The sequence below is a fragment of the Diabrotica virgifera genome, chromosome 1, assembly GCF_917563875.1.
Source record: "Diabrotica virgifera virgifera chromosome 1, PGI_DIABVI_V3a".
NCBI lineage: Eukaryota > Metazoa > Arthropoda > Insecta > Coleoptera > Chrysomelidae > Diabrotica > Diabrotica virgifera.
The window spans coordinates 300,730,737-300,756,752 of NC_065443.1; the positions used below are offsets into that span (position 1 = coordinate 300,730,737).

The window sequence follows — 26,016 nt, forward strand, 5'->3', positions numbered from 1 at the left end:
GTTCTGGTCCATGGTGCCCCATTCTTCAATCGCTGCTATTCTAAGGGCTTGTAGTGTCCTTGGGGGTGGCTGCCGAGACTGAATTTTTCCTTTGAGCATATCCCAGCCGTGATCAATGGGATTGAGGTCAGGTGAGCAAGGTGGCCATTGTAATCCGACGATATCTTCTGTCTCTAAAAGATCTGCCACATGTCTCGTACGATGGGGAGGCGCATTGTCGTCCATAAAAATAAATTCTGGACCAACAGCTCCTCGCCACAAGCGTACAACAGGCCTAAGAATAGTATCAATATAAATTTGTCCATTCATGTTACCAACAATAGGAATTAAAGGAGTTTTATTATTTAGCATGATGCCGCCCCAAAACATTATGGAGCCACCTTGATATGGGACTCTTTGGAGAGCTTGCTTAAGTCTATCCTGTCGATTTGGTTTCCTCCAAATCCTAATTCGGCGATTATCCGACAAAAGGCTAATTTTGGTTTCATCAGAAAATAACACGTTTCCCCATCTGTTGTCATGCCATTGTAAATGTTCATTGGCCCATTCCAGTCGAGTCCTTTTCTGCTCTAACGTAAGCTTTGGTACAAACAATGGTCTTCTTGTAAATAAATTCGCCGATAATATAACGTGTTTCTAATAGACTGATCGCAAATTACAATATTATGAGCTTGCTGGAGCTCTCTTCTAATAGCTGGGGCAGTCATAGAGGGGTTTCTCCGGGCAGTTAACGTTAAAAAGCGTTCTTGGACATTGGTAGTAATTCTGGGTCTTCCGCTTTTTGGACAATCGCTAACAGAATTCGTCTCTCAATATTTTTTCACACTCCGAGACACATCACTCTGATTAATTTTAACCCGAACAGCAACGTCTACTTGTGTGTGGCCTTCCTCAATCAAAGTAACGATTCTAGCTCTGTTGAACTCAGATATCACTTATCTATTCATATTGTTCACTACAAAGTGAATAAAACGCAAACCAATTTTTACAAATATCGGTTTTCGAAAACTGATGAACGCAATATGAATACTGAGAATCTTTGTGACAATTAAGAAACAAAAAACAAGCAATAAAATACATTATTTTAGTAGACAAAAAAAAATCAGTGCAAAAAATTTCAAATGAGAAACGTTCAGTGACGTTACAGATAATATGCAAATCATTTTTGAGTGTGTGTACAATACCAAAGAACACCATACCAGAACCTGCGAAGAACACTGCCTAATAATTAGCTTATAATAAAATATTTCTATCATGCATAAAGAAAGAATAACTGTAATTTATTTGGTTATACAACAATACCAAGTTATATGTCCAAAATATGCTGTAACTATGTAATACTTGACGAAGGCAAAGTTGAGAATGGATTTGGTGCTCCCTTATTAATCAGTGTTAGATTTGCATAAAATATGCATTAGGCATGAGCTGGGTTGGGAGATGTTGGAGATGTTAGCATCGCCTTGTATTCCGAAATATATTTCCATCCAAGAAGAGGCTCAATTTCCATTTGATTTGCAAGTAACTCACGATTTTGCATTTTACAAATTTAACGAATTGGATAGATTTACCAGCCACTAAAAATTAAATTCATTTAAGGGGCTTGTTATAAAATGTATCTCTTTAGACCAAAGTTATAATTCTATTATATAATTGCCAAACGTCAGCACAAAAAGATTTCAGTTAAGAATTTATTTATATTAAAAAAATGTGATTTAGGGCCTGTTGTTCGAACGCTAATCAACAATGATCATTATCAAATATTTAATTACTGTCACCAGAACTGTCAATGTCAACTTTGTTTGGGTTGCTGAAAACATAATTAATTACAATTATGAGATTTATTATTAATTATGTTAATAATGATTGTTATATTAATTGATTATAGACTCCACAGACTTTTTAACAACCCAAACAAAGTTGACATTGACAGTAATTAATTATTTGATAATGATCATTCTTGATTAGCGTTCGAACAACCGGCCCTAAAGTAGTATATTTAGCAGTTCACTTATACAGGGTGTTTCATTGGGAAACGGAAATACTTTAATGGTGAATAGAGGTCATCGAGCCGGTTCTAGATATAGTACATTTTTTGCCCTACCGACTTTTATAACCAAGTTACAGGGTGTTTTATCGATTTTGCCAATTTTCTTCCTAAGCCATAACTTTAGAACCACCTTGTATATTTTTTTGATATTTGGTACACATATGTCTCATTCAAAACCCAAACGACCGACATACTAACCATAAGAAAAATCCAGGTCCGGATTAACAAAAAATTATAAAGTAATTGTGACCTTAAAACAACACCCTGTATATTGAAATTTTGAAAATCTGTTTGCATATTTGAAAAGAGCACAAAAAAGTAAGTTTAATGGTTCGCTTCAATTTTTCGGCCAGACAATTTTATGACTTTCATTTTGAAATTATATTGAATTTTTTAAGCACTTTGACATTAAAAAGCAGATATTATTAACTTTTAGTTATAAAGTATTAAAGTTAATGAATAAATACTGATTTTAAAAATAATCAATACTTATTTACCACATTGGAACGACCCAATTACTAATGACAAGAAAAATCCAGGTCCGGATTAAGCAAAAAATATAAAGTAATTGTGACCTTGAAACAACACCCTGTATATTGAAATTTTGAAAATTTGTGTGTGTATTTTAAAAGAGCATAAAAACTGCGTTAAAAGGTGCATGTCAAATTTTTGCGCAGATAACTTAATTACGGCAATTTTGAAATCATATTGAATAATTCTGTCAAGATCACAAGAAGCTACCAGAAAAATGAAGAGCAATCCAAATGTACTTAGAAAATTGATTCGAAATATTTTAGAACGAGCAAGGAAATGCATCGAACAAAATGGTGTACATTTTGAGGAACTGTTATAGTTAAAATATTTTTAATTTATGTTAAATTGTTGAATTGTAACGAATTTTTGTTTTATTAGGTATAGCAGTTTTTTTAATTCTTTAATAAATCATTAAAATATCCCAATTCTCGCAATTCTAATTTTTAATGATGTGCATATAGCTACAAATCCAGAGAATCTATGAAGCCAGCGTAGTAAATAAGTATTAAGTATTTTTAAAGTAAGTATTGATTCATTAACATTAAATTATTATTAAAAGTTAACAATATCTGGTTTTTAATCTCAGAGTTCTTTAAAATTTCAATATAATTTCAAAATTGATGTAATTAAATCAACGGCGAAAAATTAAAATAAGCCTTTAATCACAGTTTTTCATGCTTTTTAAAAATGCGCAGACAAATTTTTAAAATTTCAATATACAGGGTGTTGGTTCAAGGTCACAATTACTTTGTATTTTTTTCTTAATCCGGACCTGGATTTTTCTTGTCATTAGTAATTGGGTCGTTACAATGTAGTAAATAAGTATTGATTATTTTTAAAATGAGTATTTATTCATTAACTTTAATAATTTATAATTAAAAGTTAATAATATCTGCTTTTTAATGTCAAAGTTCTTAAAAAATTCAATTTAATTTCAAAATTAAAGTCATAAAATTGTCTGGCCGAAAAATTGAAGCTAACCATTAAACTTACTTTTTTCTGCTCTTTTCAAATATGCAAACAGATTTTCAAAATTTCAATATACAGGGTGTTGTTTTAAGGTCACAATTACTTTATATTTTTTGTTAATTTGGACCTGGATTTTTCTTATGGTTTGTATGTCGGTCGTTTGGGTTTTAAATGAGACATATGTGTACCAAATATTAAAAAAATATACAGGGTGGTTCTAAAGTTATGGCTTAGGAAATAAATGGGCAAAATCGATAAAACACCCTGTAACTCGGTTATAAATATCGGTGGGGCAAAAAATGTACTATATCTGGAACCGGCTCGGTGACCTCTATTCACCATTAAAGTATTTCCGTTTCCCAATGAAACACCCTGTATAATTTAAAATAATTTATTTATATTGTATTAAAATATTCCATCTAATCTAACAAAAGGCAGGACGATACATCAAGCTTAGACGCATTTTGTCCGGGACGATATCTCCTATGGTTTGTTTTTCAACCAAGAGGAGTGATTCAAATTTACGGCGCTGTATTGCTTGTTTGTAATTGGTCCAACCGCAGGCAAGTTTACTCCACTGTTATAAAATTTTGACATTAATGACAGTTATAAAATTTTGACACTAGTGACATTTCATAGATTAATGAAATTATATCGGCGATTTGTGTGTTTTCTCTGTTATTCCTTTAATTTTTAGATTGTTAGTCTGCTTTTATATAAAAATCAGTTGGTTTTGGAACTCTTTAGCGACGTATTAATTTAATATAATATTTATGGATTACCGTTGAGGGCCGACTTGATCAACCAAAAAAGAAGATGTATTTGGTTATTATTCTAGTGACTTTCTTGGGTGTGAATCTGTCTTTTTAGTTTACTCCTCCTGGTTAAAAAATAGTACTCCAGGGTAATAAGCTAGAAATAGACCATGTTCGGGACATTTAAAGATCCAGGTAGCTGACTACTTTTTTAGTTATTGTAGACTTATAGGAAGAAAACCTACCTGTTTCCTCCCTAGAGGTCTCGTCCGTTTTATAATTATTAACAATTTAGTGCAAAAATCTCGATTTCTTCGATTTTTTGCACTCCATTCAAAAGCTAAATAGTTGACATAAAATTACAAAATTTAATTTTTTATAACATTAAAAAACTTTCAAAATGCCGATTTTTGAAAGTTAAAAAGTTTATTTGTTGCTACGCAAACTGAAAAATAAGCGAAAATCGTTATTTGTTAATAACTTTTACTAAAACTACCTTAGAACTTTAGTATTTCACCCAAAGTTGGGTATTGGGGTACCTAATAAACCCTTACAATTTGAGACCGATCCATTAATTAGTTTAAGAGTTATTCTATTTGTTTTTCCCAGAGACCTTTATTTTGCAATAACATAAGACGGAAAATAATGAAGATAGGGCAATTCTGCGTATGCCAAATGAAAGTAGAAAATTAATGCTATCAAAACGTACTAAAAAAGATAAAAAATTATCTAATATAGTCAAAAATCCTAATGGCAAATTTGTGAAATATTGTAGTTTAAAAACATTTAGAATAACTTTAAAAATATTTTCCGCAGAAAAAATCATTTTGCATATTAGAGAACGAATTTATTTTACACGAATTTTTAAAAATGTAGTTCAATCGGTGACTAGTCGTGGTAAGTGAAGGGGGAGCTGGGAACCGACAAATGCACGAGTTCAAAAACTAAAAAAGGCAACTTAAAACTACTATCATTTTCTATATCTCGGGATCTACTGAATATGGAATCGGGTTAAGTGGAAGAACATTTTCTGTAAATGGCGACATTTCAGAAAATTAACTTCGCCCTTTATTTCTGAAAATAATATATATTGTTTTATATAAAAATGTACATTTCTATATTGAAGAAATAATAAAGACGATATTATTATTATTATTATTATATATTTTGATCGTTCTTTTTTAATTTGTATGTAATTTTTCTGTACATTACAAATATGCAATTTGTCTAGATATTTATTAATTAATAAACAGTCTAATTTGTTTAAACAATTTTTGAAAAAAAATCATTTTTTCAAAAAAATCCATGATTTTAATCATACTATCGTTATTAATCATAGAAAAAGTTAAGGTATACTTTAATAAATAATTTATCTTCAATAAATAATTATCTAATAAAAATCATTTATTTATTAAAGTGTACTTTTTCTATGATCATTAATGATACTATGATTAAAATAATTGATTTTTGTAAAAAAAATATTTATTTAAGAATTGTTTATACAAATTAGACTGTTAATTCATTAATAAATTTATAAACAAATTGCATATTTGTAATGTGCGTAGAAATAACAAACAAACTAAAAAAAGAAAAATCAAAATCCATTGAGTTGATCCGGAGATACAGAAAATTATATTCGGTTGAAATTTATTTTTCAGTATTTTAACTCGGTGGATTTGCAGGTTCCCCCTAGTAATCGTTTGAACTACATTTCTGAAAAATCGTAGAGGGTGCTGTGAAGGTACAATTTTTGTGCAAATTTTTTAAGAAAAAATACAAATCCCATTCTTTAAGATGGCATTAATGAGATTCCTTAATTATTACAAACAAATTACCTGTGAATTAAAAAAACAAATGGCCAACTTTGGCCCAAATGAAACCAGGCTAATTTTTTATTTGCAAATTCGTGTTAAAATACTATCTTTCCGAATATATAAAAATATTGTTTCTACGGACAACATTTTTAAAGTTATTCTAAATGTTTCTAAACAAAATTTCAAAAATTTGGCATCAGAATTTTTGACTATATTATTTATACTTTGACTTTATATACATATTTTGACTATATCACTCTTCTACTTTCATTTGGCATACTCGGAATTGCCCTATGTTCATTATTTTCTGTCTTATCTTATTGCAAAATAAAGGTCTCTGGGATAAAAAATTATGTAGAATAACTCTTAAACTAAACTAAAATTTTGAAGGTTTGTTAAGTACGCCAATACCCAACTTTGGGTGAAACACTAAAGTTCTAAGGTAGTTTTAGTAAAAGTTATTAACAAATAACCATTTTCAATTATTCTGCAGTTTGCGTAGCAACAAATTCACTTTTTAACTTTCAAAAATAGGCATTTTGAAGGTTTTTCAATGTTTTAAAAAACTGAATTTTATAATCTTATGTCAACTATTTAGCTTTTGAATGGAGTGCAAAAAATCGAAAAAATCGCGATTTTTGCACTAAATTGTTAATAATTAAAAAACGGACTCGAACTCGAGGCAGGAAACAGGTAGGTTTTTTTCCTATAGATCTACAATAACTAAAAAAGTAGTCAGCTACCTGGATCTTTGAGTGTCCCGAGAAAATCCTTACTACTCTGGACTATAGCGCCACTTAGGAAAAGAAATCTGAACTACCAACTGACAAACTGAAATTGACAACCTGAAAACCCTACAAACATGACTTTCCAAACTCGAGCTACGCTGGTTTTTGTACGTAGGTACATCGATTTTATAAGATGATTTCACAGAAATTGAGCTATTCTCCAAGAATGACTTCTTTGTCACGAAAATTGTACAACAGACTAAAATATAACAACCTACTGAGTCTTAATCAATCATATTTTGGTCTTGAAACGATACTGATGATACAAATGATAGAAAAAAGGGTAAGTCCGTGATAATATACATTTTAGTGACATGACATTTTAGTTAAATCTAACAGTTGTCATATTTTATTTGCAATTTGGCATAAAATCAAATCAATTGTGTTTATTGCATTTATAAAATGGTATTTTCTTTGATTTGTGTAGTCTTATAAATTGAACAGATTATATTCGTAGATATATTATGTAATTCGTAAATAATTTTTTTTTCGATTATAGCGCCATCTATTGACCACTAGAATAATTGTTATAAATGTCACCGACAAAATGTAATCACCGACGTGCGTTTTTTTTCTGTCACATACAATTTAATTCGTTAGAAAGAAATAAAAAAAACTGTGACGCACTGAAAGATCCTCATGAGAAAAAGCATACTACAAATTAATAATTCAATATCCTTCAGTCAGGAAAAATTAGACGGAGTCAGGAACAATTAGAGCGAGTCAGAAAATTAGAGAGGGTCAGAAATGAGAGGGAGCAAGAAAAAATTACAGAGAGTTACAAAAAATTAGAGGCAGGCACGATAAACTCAGGGAGAGTCAGAAAATATTAAACGGAAAGGTAATAAAATTAAAGAGAGTCAAAAAAATGGAGGGAGAAAAGGAGCAAGTCAGAGAAAATTGAGGGCAGTGACAGTAAATGGCAACAGGGAACTTGCATAAATTTTTAAATATTAAAATATTAAAAAACATAAGGTAACATGATCTTAAAACGCTTGCATTTAAAAAAAAACAAATATTTTTAACCCATACGCTTATTACGAGGCTTTGCAAATGCTATAAAATTCAAATTTCTTAGAAGGTGCTTGAACGTCCTTCTATTGGCCTGACGTCACGGACCACAACCGGGCTACGAGTCAAGCCCGGTCAAACGCGATTTGAGTATTACGGGAATTGTACATATTCTCCTTTTCATGACCATTTTTCAGTGCGTCACAAATTATAGAAAAAAAGGTAAGTCCGTGATAATACATATTTATGACATTTATTCTAACATGACATTTTAGTTAAATCTGACAGTTGTCACATTTTATTTTCAATTTGGAATAAAAACAAATCAATTGTGTCTATTGCATTTATAAAATGATATTTTCTTTGATTTGTGTAGTCTTATAAATTGTACAGATTGTATTGATAATATTATTATTTTATTTAATAAATAATTCTTTTTTGGATATGGCGCCATCTATCGACAACTAGAATAACTAGAATAAATGTTATAAATGTCTGTAATCAGCGACGTGCGTTTTTTTCTGTCACATACAATTTAATGCGTTAGAGAGAAATCGAAAAACTGTTACGCACTGAAAAATGGTCATGAAAAGGACTATAACATTTTAATCGCATTTAATTGGAAATTACCAGATATTATTTGTATTCTTGCCTAGTATTACAATCAGTTTATTTAGTTTCAAAGTGAAATTTATAAATCTTTAGAAATTGGTACATTCTAAATTGCTTAAAATGCATACATAAGTAGATACTATTTACTCACGAGAGTTTTTCAAAAGAAAGCGATTAGGCTATTCTAGGGATTGTATAGTACATTTTAATCGTCTTTAATTGAAATGCTAGGGGTAAGTTTAATTTAACTGGACCAACTTAGGGATTAAAAATACAAGATCTTAAATATTTACTAAATAATCTAACAGATTTTGCAAATATTCTCGAAGCATTGCTTTCGCTTATGCCGAAATCATCTCCAAGAGACATAAATGTGTGTCCTGTTCTTTTTAGAGTTAAAAATAGATGCATTGTTTGTGTTTTACAATATATTTCTATTAATTGAAACGTATACAATCTAGATCTGTATTGTAACTTCATCACTGTACACTTCAATGACAAAATTTTAAATTGTTTTGCTTTCTCTTCTTTCGCATCTTCATCACAAGAAGAATCACTTTCATTTTGCCAATAGTCATCACTACTATTATATTTACTATTATCTTCAAATACAGAACGTCCTGATTATTTTTTTGTTTCTTCAAATAATGTTTGCAAGTCTTTTATAGGTGAAGTTCATGCATCCTTATTATATATTTTCAATGGCGACAACCCGACTGTAACACTCCTTTGAAAGTTACACTGAATACCTTTACTTCTGATTTTGATGTGAGTCTGTGTTAATGCATTATTCAGTTTTTGAGGTAAAGCTAGTTGGTTTAATTCAGTTCCTGGTTGAACTAAGTTTGTGAAACTAGGATCACACTGTCTCTTATCATCATTGTCCTCTAGAACAGAGTTAGATGTGGAAGCGGCATCTTCAAGAAGCTGATGTTTAACCCTTTTAAGGGCTGCTTCCCTTATGGGCTCAGAAAAAGTTCGTTTTCTCTCTGGTTAACAATCAAATATGTGCGGGACAACACCTGACCTAATAATTTTGGGACCACCGATAATCTTGAATTTATATAGTTATCCATGTCTTAATGTTGTTCTGAAGCTATTTTCTTATGGCATTTTTACAATTTTAACTATTTATAATGGGACGCCCAAATATTTGGGCGTCGAAACGTTAATAAAAATCATTTTTTAATAATATTGTGGCTTATTTCCCATTATAAATAATTAAAATTATCCATCTCTTGTTCCAACTGCAACAAATAAACAAGTTTAAGTAGGCACATTTCATGAAACAACAACTACCTAATATTTTTTCTTGAAATAGAAAATGTCTTATTGGTATCAGGTACCTAATTAGATAAATACTCACATCGAAATAATTCTCACAGACATAAAGACCTTTGCTACTTTGTGAAATATCCTTTTTATCTTGCCTGCATGCCTTTAGCCATTTCAATCGACGTTTTTGGTTCTACTGGTAGAGTAAAATAATATTTGTTGGATGTTCTGACAGTTGTGCTTTGGCATTCCGGCACTATATAATTCTTATATTGCGCAGATTTGTTTTCCATTTTGATAAAGTATATTATACACTAAATACAATAATATAAACACCGATCAAACAAGACAGTTATTCGACACGCACAACTAGCAATGGCAAAATGCATTCAATGCAATAGCTCACCGAACGGGCGAAACGAGAACACTGTGGTTGGTGACGTAAGACCAAAGCTCGTGCTTTTGAAGTTGTTTGAAACGGAAATTTTGGGCGCGGAACTATTATCAGTTGTTGTACGTACACTATTCATTGTTAAGCTCTAATATTTGAATATAACATTTTTAAACATTAATTAACAATTTTATGCAAAAATATTTTTATGTGCAAGTTCCCTATTGATTGGATACAACATCGCTTAGCGACGGGCAAAAGCACAAACATGAGGTACACATTGGTTACAAACCTATATTTGTAAATATTATGGACATTTTTTTATGTTAAAGGGTAAATAGCACAATGATAGTTAAGCTACTGTTAAATGATTATGTCTAACGTTTAACGATTATGTATCTCTAGGTTCCTATAACTTTCAGCAGAATTAGTATAGATCCGTGTGTGAACTGCCTTGAACTTTATTTTCTTCTAATATGATTTTATTTAAATAAATTTCCACAACTTCATGAATATATTTGAATAGCAATTATATAAATCTAACAGTTTAATTCATAGTCACTTCCTATAACCTCATAGAAACTTGCAGAATCTCTATATTCCAGAATATTAATTAGTTAAATGCTGAGACCAGCTCATATGAGAGTACCTAAATGCATTTATCGATCTGATTTCCTCTCAGAATGGTAATTATATTTAAATTTTAATTACAACGTAAATCTGGAATAAGTAGTGAGTGACATATTTCTTGCAGATAATTGAGAGCGACAAATAATATGATGATTTTGTGTTTGATTTTTTGAGATTAAGTATTAATACTTTTTTGTATAAATAGTATTAAAGTTATAGAAATGAAGCAATGTATAACATAATGTTTACACATTCATAGGTCCACCGGATTCATCCGCTAATTCGTCGAGCCATTAACCTGTGGAAAGCAACAGAAATGACGGAGTAGATGACACTGACATAAATGCCGTAAAATCACTTCATCTCGAAGTCAATCAATGTAAAATAAAATTCGGACAAAACTACTCAGAACCGTTTAAAGTCAATAAAGGACTTCGACAAGGATGTTGCTTGTTACCAACCTTATTTATACTTTATCTAACAAAACGGCCGTGGAGTAACGGCATAAACGCTGGCCTCATACGCCAGTAGACGTGGGTTCGAGCCCTGCCAAAGATAAACCATTTTCATTTCCAATAATGACACGAGCCGTCTCACCGTGCCTCGGAGAGCACGTAAAGCCGTCGGTCCCCCTGGGCTAGTGTACATCGGCACTAGTTACTTAAAACAGGGTTAAAGATGTAAATGGAGCCGGAACTATCCGAAAGGATCTCCCCGGCAAAAATGCCATACCATATTATTATTATTATTATTATCTAACAAAACAATTCTTCATCTTTCAAAACCATTTTTTGGCTTATAAACAAATACAGTGAGGACGTTTGAGTTGGCATACATTCATTTTCTCGAGAATAGGCGTCTCTGAAGATAAATCCCGAAACAGGTCGATTTTTATTTTTACATTCTAATTTTTTGGTATATATTGTCATGATCTGCTTCTTATTACTTTGATATTAATTATTATTTATTTGATCGATTATTTAATTAACGCAAATCATACATAAAAAATATTAAGAAAAATTCTCAGGATGCCTTTTGTCAAAAAAAATTAATTAAATTCTCTTAGGTTATACTTATCCTTTCTCTTGGCTTCAGTATCTCTTAGTTGATCCTTATCGGGATAAAATAGGAAAAGGAGATAAATAGAAAAATCATAAATAAACACATACAAATACCTTTATTATCAAAAGCAATGCTCTGTAAATTTATTAATTAAATCCTGTGGGCATAACTGTCCAAAAGAAAATTTTACCATATAAATTAATCTAATTCAAACAAATATTTATCGCTTTGTTCTTGATACTATTAATAAAACATGCTAAACAAACAAATTTGGTATTCGCAAATTACTTATACTTCCTATTAAATTTTTGAAATGTTGGAATCTTAAATGCATATGCTTTAACGTAACAAAATTTAACCTCTGATTATAAAAAAAATCTATCACATAGGTTATTGACTGACCTTTTTGATTCACACACAATGATGTCTCCTCTTGACCCAAACAGCTCCTCCTTGTTGATTATGTCAGGCTACCAATCAAAGCCCTCTCCGTTCTCAGCAAACAATCCAGCAGGATACCAGCAACTATTTCTCCAAAACACAAGCCAGGCCCCTTTTTTGCCAGTACTCGTTCAATAAACTCCAAAACTCTCTCCTCTCTTTCTCTCAACAGTAATCTCCTGAGACCCAAGTATCTTTTTTACTTGGTGTCACAAATAATTTTTATAATGATAATTCTTGTAACTTACTCTCTTGGACTGTACATAATCAAAGAGGTATTTCTTCTCGATTTGATTTGTCTCTCGTACCACTTTTCGGCTACTCCCACAATCAAAACAAAACACTAGTACTTGCTGCTGAACTACTCACGAAAACTTTTGACTGTTCCTTTTGGATGCCGGTAACACAATGATCTTTCTTTTCCAAAACTGTCTCAACATTCAAACAAAACTTTCCCCATTCCAAATTGCCAAGCCAATCAGAAACATTTCTCTCTCCACCTCCCTCTGTTTCAATCGAAAAACCCAGTCATTCTTTCAAACAATATTTCTACTCAAAACTAATGACTTTTCGGAAATTATCTAAATACTTCTGTCATTAAACAAACATATTTAAAATTCCAATTCTCTTTACCTCTATTTTTCTAAAAACTAATAATTACATCTACCTGTGGATTTCCCTTTTCCGTAATAAACAATCGGTTTAAAATTATAATCCTAAATAACTTTCACTTCACTTTTTATTTACAAAAATGTTTTTAATTCTTCATGGAAAATTTCATTAAGGAGAAACCACCTTGCGTGACAGCTAACTTCTAATAAATATTTACAAATCAATATGCAGGGTGTATCAAATTTATGTGCCCGCGTTATATTAAAAAATAAAATTTTTATTCTATCTTTGATTGATAGATTGATCCACAATAATATATCATAGGTACTAGTGACGTCATCCATCTGGGCGTGATGACGTAATCGATGATGTTTTTAAATGAGAATTGGTGCCATGTGATAGCTCAATCGAAAGGCTATTCAATTTTGTATTCAATAATAGAAACATAAACATAATTATTTATACCTACAGGGTTTGAATTAAAAAAAAATTGAATTAAATTAATTCCAATATTTAGATTACGTCATCACACCCAGATGGATGACGTCACTAGTATGATATTTATGCCAAAAAATTATAATTTAAAAATAAAAATCGATCTGTTTCGGGATTTGTCTCCAGAGTCGCCCATTCTCAAGAAAATGAATTTATTCCAACTCAAACGTCCTCACTGTATTTGTTTATAAGCCAAAACATTATTTATAACTTTAAAATAGTGCCGAGGCCGCTTAAATAATCCGATTTTAATTGTGTATTGTGTATTAGATAGGTGGAGAACCTCTTTATATACAAAAAAAGAATGTGTGTGTACTTTGTACGCACGTAAGAAGTTATATTTCTATTATATGATTTCTTAAAAATAAATATACTTTAAACAGTTTGTTTTCATTTTTTTTAAACACCAAACTAATTTTGTGCTTACCGCTTTCAAAAAAATTAAAAAAAACCCAAGACCTCGAACTCAAGACCTCTCAATCTCTGGCCGAATGCTATACCAAATACGCTACGAAGACTGTGTCTGTATCGGTTCGAACATACCTAATGATATATTTACTAAAAACACTAATATATTCTTTTCACACCTTTTCTTGCACTGATATATTTATACATAACTAGAAAGATTTAGAAACTAAACGGCATACTGTTTGTGTGCGCATGCGTGCAGTATTATGAAATTTTACTCTCAATCGCGCCTAAAGAAGTATAACTTCAAAAAATTTGCAAACTTCTAAATGGTCTACTTTTTGTTCAGAAACATTTTAAAAAAATTAAACTTTTTTAAAAAAATGTAGATTGCAAAATTATTATGCAAAATCTATTAAGTCAATTATAACGAAATTTGGTGGACGGTTTAAGTATGTTGTAAGAATTCTTTAAGCGAATCATGAAGGTTCTAAGTGCAACCAAAGTGGTTAAAAAACATTGAATAAAAACAGTGTTTTTTGCCCCCTTATTTTCTATTTATTGCTATTTTGCAGAAAGGGTAATAATTTAAGGCATTTTAAACCAGTCGCATATTATACAAAATTCAATTATCTTTATTTTCTTTTCATACGACTTTCCAAAATAAATCGTTTTAAAGTTATAAACAATAAAAGTAGAAAAAAAATCGATATTTCTCGAAATTTTTAAATATTTAAATGTTTTTTTAATGTTCCGGGCATATTTGAGAAGGAGCATAAGTCAATTATAATTATTGAAGTTGTCGCCTAACTTTATCTGCAAAAATCCGAATACCACCTCTCACATCCACCTCAAAACAGATCCGCCCTGGTCTAATTACAGATACTTTAGAAGAGCATGTCGTGCCATTTGCACCATTTACTGAGCATAATTTCATGCCAATGCAAGATACTACCAGGCCACACATTGCAAAAATTGTGCAGCAATATCGTCAGGAGGTTGGGATTCCTGTCATGGTTTAGCCGGCGAGAAGTTACGAGCTTAACCCAATAAAATATTAATAGAGACAGCTCCCCACTCCTCAACCTCTTCACTTGAAGACTTAAAAAGGCAAACACATTGTAAACTATATCACTTGAGAAAGGCACTCCGCCGAAACAGCTGTAGTCACTTAGGGCTCTATTAGTCTAGGTAACTGGTGGCGCAACTAGTGGCGCAACTAGTGGGCCCACCAAATTGTGAGTACGGGCAACTGGGCTAAATGCAATTGGAAACTTGTTTGTTATCAATTTTACGAAAAAAAAAAGTTATTCTTCATAAAATGCTCTTAATAGTATAAATATAAGATGCAACCATCAGATTCAAATTTTGTGAATTTTACACGAGGTATGTCAAAAAGATGAATTTCGCTCAAGAGTAAAGTATCCTTATATTAAACAATATCGAAAAATGTTTTATAAAAAGTTGTTCGGAATTAAAAGCTATGTTTGAATATGCAATTACATTCTTCTAATTGAAATATTGTGAACTGTAAAGGTACTTTACTCTTGGACGAAATTCATATTTTTTAACATACCTCGTATAGAATTGATAAAAGTTTATATATTATGATTGCATCTTAGATTTTAGACCATATAAAGCTTTTTGTAAACAATAACTTTTTTCGTAAAATTAATAATAAAATACTTATAGATATTTGTAATAAAATGATGTTGGGTATCCGTAATTTAAAAAAAAATTGCATTTTTTTTTTCAATTAGAATGGTGTAATAAAATTAATGCGTCCCAAAACATAGTTTTTTTAATTCTAACAACTTTTCATAATAACAATTTTCGATGTTGTGAAATCTAAAAGTACTTTACATATAATTTTTTTGACATACCTCGTATAACATAGACTATGCAGCGCATTTTATAAAGAATATTTTTTTTTTAGTAAAATTGATAAGAAAAAAGTTTTCCATATGGTTCCAAATTACGCAGACATACTGTACCTATATATAAAAGCTCATTTTTTTTTTAAATTTTCCAATTAACGTCACATTCGGATTCAGCATAATCAAAAACAAAATAGAAACATTTTTGATCAAGGTAAAGTGATGAATTCACCGATATTTCTAAAATATAAAAAGAGCTTTTATTGTTTAAACAATGAATAAACAATTAACGGCTAAATCTGCGAGAAGAACTTTTTAATATAGCATATTTATAAATCAACAAAAAAGGTTTTAGAAAAATATACGTTTATTAATAGAAAATATAGAAGTTAATAGAAAAGAAATACGAAGCACTCGATTACAATACAAATGAACTAGTGGTGACCGACACCAGTTGCTCAGTCTAATAGGGTCCATATAACATAATTCCCCGGCTTGGTGGCGCCACCAGACCCGGTTACCCGGCTGGTGGACTGGTTCGGCCACCAGATCGACAACAATTTCTGGTGGCGCAACCAGTTGCCGTAGTCTAATAGGTCTCATTTACTTAAATGCCCCGTGACTTCATGAGTCACCGGTGGAGCAACTTGGTGGCGTCACCAGTTGCCTAAGGCCAGTATTATATTAGGCAACTGGTGACGCCACCAAGTTGCTCCACCAGTGACTCATTACGTCACGGGGCATTTAAGTAAATGAGACCTATTAGACTACGGTAACTGGTTGCGCCACCAGTTGCTCATATCGGCCACCAGTTGCCCATAATATTTTGTGTGCTTTAATTTGGTGGAGCCACTAGTTGCGCCACCAGTTGCCCCACTAGTTGCGCCACCAGTTACCTAGTCTAATAATGGCCTTATATAATAGCGGCCTTAGTTATAATAAATTTTGTGGAAGTATAGAAACTTCCATCAAGTAAACTGTCGAATCCATCAATCAACCAATAAAATATGTTTGGGACATCGTAGGGAGATGACTACGAAAACAATTCCGTTATTTATTTATGATGTTAGGTAGTTTTATGGCAATAGGCACATTTTTCGTAAAAATGTTTTTTTATTTTAAATGTCCTAAAAGCAACCTTAAAGAACAAAAGAACAAACAAAACTTTCTCGTTACTTCTGAAATTATAATTTTAAATATATATATTAATTTTATAGACCGATCAAATAAAATTACAATACATGTAAATCAAAATGTAATTCCGTACAGGTTGGAATAAATTTTTTTATCAAAGTTTAGATCCAAACAAAAGATATTTTCAAGAAAGTGTATGATTCATATGAGGGGATCATTGTTTAAATAATTAAAAATGGGTAATTTTTGCACAAAATTTACTTTTTTAACTGCTGCGGTAATTCGTGTTTTTATTAAGGATTTTACAACTTTTTTCTGCAAATATGAATGAACAGTTTTTTATATGAGACTTACTAAATTAAATTTGACCCTTAATTTATTTAAATAATTGTAAATCAAAATTGAAAAATATATTTCCAAAAAAATATTATTTGCAATATAAATAAGCTCTATAAAATATTTCGTTTTGCAGAAAAAGTTGCGCTATAATATCACTATAAATTGACAAAAAAATTGGTTGAAAAATATTGAGTAGTTTATGAGATATTTAATTTTTTTTATAAAAAATTATCATTTTTAAATTGCAAAACGTGGTTATTGCCGATAGAATATACAAGTTTTTAAGGTCTTATTTGTTTTGCTTTTATATAATATGTTTTCGATAAATGTATTGAAAAATCAAAATTTCGATTAGACACCCTTCCAAAATGGCGTTTGAAAATTGGTGTAATTTGTTTAAAACTTATTTTTTTAATAACTTCGTCGGGATTAAAAATCTTGAAATTATTTTTCGATATTCGTATTCTTGGTAATTTTTGACATATCCACAAAAGAATAAAAATTTTCTAGAAGCATTTTTGACCGAGATAGCTTTTCCCAGTTTAAAAATTCATAATTTGTTTATTTATCAATATTTACATTTTAAAGTTCGTGAGTACATCTATGAACCCTACTACTTAACAATGTCATTTATACATAGAGTTAAAATTTTAGAATATGTATTTTAAAAAATAATGATTTTCGTAGAGACCTTAACTGAAAAATTTTTATATGAAGAGTGGTGCAGTAGTACTTTGCAATATCTTCGTTATAATGGACCAGTTTCAATGTTTTATTTTATTTTATGGCAGCTTATAAAAATAGTAACATCTAAATGACACAAAAATGTTAATATTGGTAAATAAACAAATTATGAATTTTTAAACTTGGAAAAGCTATCTCGGCAGAAAATGGTACTAGATTTTTTTTTTATTTTGTTGTGTCAAAGTGTGTTAAAAAACTATCAGGAACACGAATATCGAAAAAAAATCAAATTTTTTAATCCCGGTGATGTTCTTAAAAAAACAAGTTTTAAACATATTACACCAATTTTCAAACGCCATTTTGAAGGGGTGTTTGAAGTCTTTAATTTGTCAATACATTTATCGAAAATATACATTAAAGCAAAAAAAAAAATGAAACCTTAAAAACTTGTATACTCTATCGGCAACAACCGCGTTTTTGCAATTGAAAAAATGATAATTTTTTATAAACAAATTAAATCTCTCATAAATTACTCAATATTTATCAACCAATTTTTTTGTCAATTTATAGTGATATCATAGCGCAACTTTTTCTGCAAAACAAAATATTTTATAGTGCTTATTTATATTGCAAATAATATTTTTTTTTGAAAATTTGTTTTTCAATAAATTTTGATTTAAAATTATTTAAATAAATTACGGGTCAAGTTTAATTTAGTAAGTCTCATATAAAAGAATGTGTCTTCATCTTTGCAGAAAATAATTGTAAAATCTTGAATAAGAACAAGAATTGCCGCAGCAGTTAAAAAAGTAAATTTTCTGCAAAAATTACCAATTTTTAATTATTTAAACAATGATCCCCTCATATGGACCATATACTTTCATGAAAATATCATTTGTCTTGACCTAAACTTTAATTAAAAATTTATTCCAACCTGTACGGAATTACATTTTGATTTGATTTTATTTTATTGGGCTACTAGCACATAGTGCATTATTAAGTTTGAATTATATTTTTAAAAAATTTTGTAGAAAATATAAATATTTTTTAAAAACTTATTGGCTTTGATTTTGGATCGTCTATTCCCTTAATTTAATCTTATAATATTGATAATTACGTAGGTAATTACCTACCTAATGAACCGACCCATCCTATCCCATCTCATCCCCTTCCAGTCCCTTCCTATCTCATTACCGATCTCGTGAGCTTTTGATTAAACCTGAGCAAGTAGAATGAGATGATGATACAAAATTGAAAATCAAATTCCGCCCGAAGGAAGCAGTCAATTTAGCGAAAGCGATCTCAATTACTCAAACTCATAATTTCCAAAGTGTTAAAGGCTTAATTGTTCTTGACACGGTGTCGTAGATTGCTCTGAGGAAGTGACTAATAATCTGAATATTATCAACTTTGTACATAGTTCTCTTGGATGTTCATTTTAAAGCATGTAAATGAAGACACGGTGCATTTTATGTATAGTAGACTCGGAAATCGGCAAGAAAATTTAAACTTGTATTTGGTCGAGAAAAAATTCTGATCAAAAATATAGCACATAAAAAAGTGAAAAACATGGTTTATATATTAGGTCACTATACCTAGTAGAAGCTGAGTTATAGCTAATGAAAAATAGGTTCATATTCGTCAAATTCCAAATCGAATATTTTAACGTGCCTTAACCAAAAAACGAAGCACTTTTTTGAGGAAAACTCATTTTAACTTTTTTAAAGTGTTTAAAAAAATGTTTATTTTGTTAAAAAATTTAGCATCAAATGTAAACAAGTTACGCTCAAAATTAAGTTGGACCCTTTTTTCTTGGTAAGAAGTCTGGAAAATCACCCCCTAATTAGCATTTCAAATGAACTTAATTGTTACCACTTCAAAAGTTTTTTACTCGCGTATGTATTGATCATTTGATCTGTAAGTTTCAGCGGTTGAAAATCCTTATTTTTGAAAGAGCTGTGGTTAAAAGGGTTTGAACGAGTCACTTATCACGAGTGTATGCAAATTTATAAACACCGAATCTTAACCAATTTTTGTCTTACAGAAAAACAAAAAATACAAAATATTCTGAAAAGTGAAGCTGACTTTTTTTATTGTTTAAGGTTTTTGGTACCTCTAACAATTTTTAAGTTGTTTTGAAAAAAAGCATTTTTTCAAAATAAAATTTTTTAAAAATTTTACTTTAAAACCAAATTTTTTCAAAAATAAGCACTTTGAATAGATGAAACTTACAGATCATATAAACACAACCTAAGTGAAGTAACTTGTGAAGCGGTAACGATTAATTTCATTAGTTATAAATTGGGGGGTGATCTTCCTGATTTTTTTGCCAAAACAAAAGGGACAAATTTAATTTTGAGCGTAACTTGCTTACATTTGATGCTAGAAATTTTTTTTACGAAAACAGATAACGCTTTTTTTAAACACTTTAAAAAATGTAATTATTTCCCCAAGAATGCTTCATTATTTGGATATTTTACACTGAATTTTCCTATTTGGAATTTTTCGAACTTATTTTTCATTAGCTATAACTCTGCTTTTGCTAGGTACAGAGACCTAATATATACACCGTTTTTTCACTTTTTGATAGGCTATAGTTTTGCTAAGAATATTTCTTTCGACAAAATGCTTACGTTTTCAGTTATTTGCGAAAAACCGTCTAAAAACGGTTATTTTGTTGAAAAATGAACATATTCACTTGCAAATAATTCGAAAAGTATTGATTTGGTGAAAAAACTCTAGAACAAAAGTTGCTTAAAATTAGTCAGGTTATCCATTTCGGGGCTTATCTTGGACATTCGTCGTCGTTGCGGCAGAAGTCACTAAGTCCAAAATAACAAATCTGAGAAAACAAACATTTAGTGGCTTCTGCCTGACAACAAACTGGTAATTTTGGACTTATGCATATTCACTGACTTAGGAAACCATCTCTACGTACTTTCTAGGACTTCGTTATTTCTGCCAGACATTGAAAATTGATGTTGTGAATCTATCAGGACACTTAACTCAAATTCAGCAAAAGGGGACTTAGTGAGTTTTGCCGTGACGACGACAATATATTTTTTCACCTTTAAGATGGGGTGAAACTCACCCCCAGGGCAAAAGCACACATCGGCATCAAATCACTTTTTTTTATGACATGTTAGCTATGCATATGCCAAATTTCATGTCAATCCAAGCGGTTCTTTAAAATTTACAGCAAAATCCGTGAAAGAATGTACTAAATATCTTGGCCATGTTATGAGGAATCAACATAAATATTGCTTGTTGCAACTAATTCTTCAGGACAAAGTATTCATCAAGGAGAAGAAGAATATCTTCTAAGAAGTAGTAGTATGTTAATTGGACACACGCTCTGATGAATGAGATCAATAAATACATACATGCAATACATAGAGAATCACGAGAATAAGCCACCGAAAACCATTTTATAACACTACTGGGAGGTTACAGTTCTCTCATTAAGTGCCAAAACATACTGATATATTTTTTTTATATCCTTTACCGATATTTTAACTATTCAAGATAAAATATTATTTTTACTGACTTAAAATAAAATGGATACTCACTCGACCCCTGTCCAGTCCTTTGATCATATCCAGGTCAGTGATATCTGATATACCACCGTGAACTATCAGAACTTTATTATTAACTATGGTGCCAAGTGGAAGATATCGGTACACGCCTTCTATTAGCCTTAGAAGCTTTTCGTGGTTTTTCTGAAAAAAAAAAACAATTTTAGCATGCGTTTGTGTCTTTTAGTATTTATTACAATAGTTTATTACAACGACGGCGCGGCGTCACAATAAATCTGATCTATCATGTTCTGGTAGATGCCAAGTGGTGACTGCCTAGACATACGAAGTCTAAGAGGGCCTTTTACAGGATTTATATTAGCATTCAAAAATAAGAGTAATCCATATCGATTTAATTTTTAAGTCTCAAGCAATTATTATTTACATGCAATGTTTTGATTTCGTAAATAGGGAACTTGCACAATTTTTTTTATTACATAATAATGTTCAGTCTTGTTTAAAAATAAGATTTCCAAAATTTCACGCTTCAAAAACTCGTAATAACTTAGAAATACGTATTTAAAGTCTTCAGCGGTATAAAATAGTTCAAACGACCCGTGACGTCACATAGCTTTACATTAGTTATTATTATGGTTATATTTAGCTGTGTCTAGGTACACGCTAACGTGTACGCAAATAAAAAAGTTAGGTATGTACACGCGAATTAAACTTCATCAAGCCAGTGACGTTATTATTTAGCGTGCGCAGTGAATGTATATTTTGGTACATGCTATTTTGATATGTTTAGCGTGTGTTTGATAGAAAAATATTTGTTAAAGGAAGGGAAGCAGAACTATTCAGATGTTTCAAACTTAATTGTAATAAATCAATGTATATATTAAAGTATATATTTAGATTAGCAAAATAAATATATGTATTTAGTTGACATAACACGTAAAAAATAAGCCACAATTTAACTAAAAAATGATTTTATTAACGTTTCGACGTCCAAATCGGATGTCATTGTCAAAATACAAAAAATAGTCAGATTAAATAAATTATTAGAAAAATTTTTTACTAAGCAACACCATTTTTGTTTAATTTAATAATATTTTGTATTTTGACAACGACGTCCGATTTAGACGTCGAAACGTTAATAAAATCATTTTTTGGTTAAATTGTGGCTTAGTTCCCATTTAGAATAGTTGATTACAAAAATGCCACAAGGATAATAGCTTCAGAACAAGTTAATTATTATTGTGAAAGCTTTAGGTCTTCTTTTTATTTTAATCTTTTACGGTAATACATACTATTTCATTTATAACTAAAAAAAAATATATTAATTTATAGTCTCTTATCTTTTTCGTACTGTTTGAAAATGTTCTTAAACCCATTAAAAGAACTAAATAATTGTCCACACTCCGTAATTAATTTAAAAACAAACACTAAACAAATAAAAAATAAGAAATCACTGACACTCTAACTTTTTTATTTGCGTACACGGTAACGTATACCTAGACACAACCTTATATTTAAATATATTCTTCTTCTCTTTCTTTAGTTTATTGGCCTCCACCTACTTGGGTATTTGGCAAGCTCATCGTCGTGGAATAAGTCAAAAATATTTATATTCTAATGACATTTATCGTATGTCATTGTAATAATATATACCAGTTTGTTAAAATTGTAGTTTTATACTGTTTTTGAAGGAAAGGAAGGAAGGTTTAGTATTGAAAATAAAACCATTTTGTAAAAGTACGAATTTTTCTATGAATAGTTCAAACGATCAAAAACACTTGTAACGTCACATAAATGTATTTTCTACTGACGTTTATAACGTCTAATTTAAAATTCTCTTTACTTTATTGGGAAAATGTAAATGTAAAACCAAGTGACGTCACGACGCGTTTTGGACCACCTGTTGTAATTTGAATTTTTAATCGTCTTTAGGGGCCAAACGAAAGACAAACAAAACTTTTTTATCTTTGATACATGTTTTAAATTATGTTGTGTTGTGATTTATAACATTTAAAAATTAGCCTAACTATATTGATAAGTTCTAGTCTAGAACACAAAAAAAACTAATTTATTAAGCACTAAGCGATCAAAGGCAATAATTTTGTAATCGATGAAACCGCGTTTTCCCGTATACAAACAATAAAAATATATAATCACACTTATTTGTTGTTTAGATATTAATTATTTTACTTTTTTTTATTTCTAATATCGATAAAAGCTTACAAAATAAACATTTTTATTTAAAGCAACTATTGCTTTGTAAATAAAAAACATTTTTCTACAAAGCTTTCACAACACAAGTGAACTTTAATTTACATAATTTGAAATAAAAACTAATAAACGCAGCTTGGTAGCTGGTCATTAAAAAGATATGCTTTTGTTTTGCCCATGTAAATTATTCCATTGCAAACGAAACTCAATAAGACAAAAGCGGTATTTCCCTTTCCTTTCCATCCAATTGGTTTTACAATTATTTCGTTCTCTTAACACTCGTAAATCGTCTTCTGGGCCTACTTCTTCTCCTTACTCCATCCGGTCTGTCTTTGGTTATCAATGTGTTTCGACGGCTTCAGCTCGTTTTAGGCACTGCAGCTTGTTTATTTTGATGGACCTATCAATACTAGATTCACTATTAATAGTTCAGGACGCATCTGTTTTGAGATGGACGTTGAGAGGTGACTCATATTTTTTTGCAGAAATTACTTGAAAATAACTCATATAATAATATTTGAGTTATTCTCCTACTCAAAAAGGTCCGGAACATTGTTTAAATAATCAAAATGTCAAAAAATTAAGGAAAAATTCGATTTTTTCCTTCGGTTTTTGATTATAACTTTAAAAGTATTCACTTTCGAGAAAAGTTGTACTAAAATAAAAGTTGCGCAATTAAATTTCCTATAATATAAGATTAGTTAAAAATTTTAAAAATTGTCACATTTGTTGTAAACTAGCAATAATTGCGAAAAAAACATAAAAAAAGAAGTATTCGCATTTTACATTGTTCAACCATTCATGCTACACTTAGGACCTTCATATTTTACCCAGAAAAACTTTATAATATAGTAAAACAATAATGTAAATTTCATTAAAATCGGTTTAATAGATTTTGCTAAATAAATTTGGCAATCCAGTAAATTTCATTAAAATCGCTTTAATAGATTTTGCCAAATTTTGGCAATCCAGCTTTCGCAAATTTTTTTATTTTTTCAAAATGTTGCAGGACTAAAAATAAAGCAGATAGAAAGTTGAAATTTTTTCTACATATAGAAGGATACTGTACCTTTCATCTGAAATTTGAAAAATTAAAATCTGATAACTACCACCGCGTCAGTTATTTTTTAAAATAAACAATAATTTTTGGTGCTACGCGCAGGACAGCGGTGTTCGATTCACAGAAGTTGCTTTCCACCAAAATTTCTTCCAATCTGTATCTAATATATTATTTTCTTACTCTATACTTTGTTGTATTTTAATATTTTAATTCCACAAAAATCAAACTAATTTGTTTATTGTTTGTGGAATATTGTTTAAACAATTGCATATGTTTAAAAATAGTAAACTTTTATTCTCTAAGCTAAAATATATGAACAAAGAAAATTTTTGCTAAAAAGTGTTATTTCAAAGGACAGTGTATGTGTTTTTATTTTGCAATAAACAAATCTATTTATTTATATCGAAATGTACTAAAAATTAAAATTTATCAATCATTATCAAAGGTCATTGAAATGCCCAATATGAGCAAACGTATCCGCTGTCCTGCGCGTAGCACCAAAATTAATGTTTTTTTTTTAATTCCTGACGCGCGCCGTGGTTTTTAACTGATTTTAATTTTGCAAGTTGCAAATTAAAGGTACCGTATTCTTCTATATGTAAAACAATGTGTGTGTACTTTGTACGCACGTAAGAAGTTATTTTTCTTTTATATAATTTCAACGAAGTAAATATACTTAACAAGTTATTTGTATTTTATTTAAATATTAAACTAACTTTCTTATCTACCACTTTCAAAATTTTTTTATTAAAACAACCAAAAATTAAAAAAAAAATATGAATTGTCCAGGATTGGAACCCGCAACCTTCCAATCATTGGCCCAACGCTCTACCAACTACGCCACCGAGCTTATTTAAGTGACACGTAAGTTTCGACAACACAATTGCACAACACAGTGACAAATAGACATAGGTATAAAAATGTTATACCTACATACATAATATTTTATTATCTTACTACAGAGAAAGACAAATCCAAAAATTATAATAAATAATACATTTACTAAAAACACTAATATATTCTTTTAATGACTTATTTGCGCTGATACTTCAAAAATGAATAACTTCAAAAAAATTTTAACTTGCTATCTGCTTTATTTTCAGTCCTACAACATTTTGAAAAAATGAATTTTTTTGCGAAAGCTGGATTGCAAAATTTATTTTGTGAAATCTGTTGAACCGATCTCAATGAAATTTACACTGTTGTTTTGTTATATCATAAAGGTCATTTTGGTGGAATGTGAAGGTCTCAAGTGTAGCATAAATGGTTGAAAAATTTAAAACGCGAATACTTGTTTTTTTATGGCTATTTCGCAATTATTGCTATTTTGCAAC

General features: G+C 30.1%; 1 protein-coding gene across 2 annotated transcripts in view; it reads right to left on the reverse strand.

Moving 5' to 3' along the window:
* LOC126879182 (serine/threonine-protein phosphatase rdgC) overlaps positions 1-26,016 on the reverse strand; it is a 736,378-nt gene that overhangs the window by 69,796 nt on the left and 640,566 nt on the right. For both annotated transcript variants that reach the window (XM_050642225.1, XM_050642224.1), the window contains one exon: positions 21,448-21,597. In XM_050642225.1, the coding sequence (XP_050498182.1) occupies positions 21,448-21,597 (150 nt within the window). The remainder of the gene's footprint in view (positions 1-21,447; positions 21,598-26,016) is intronic.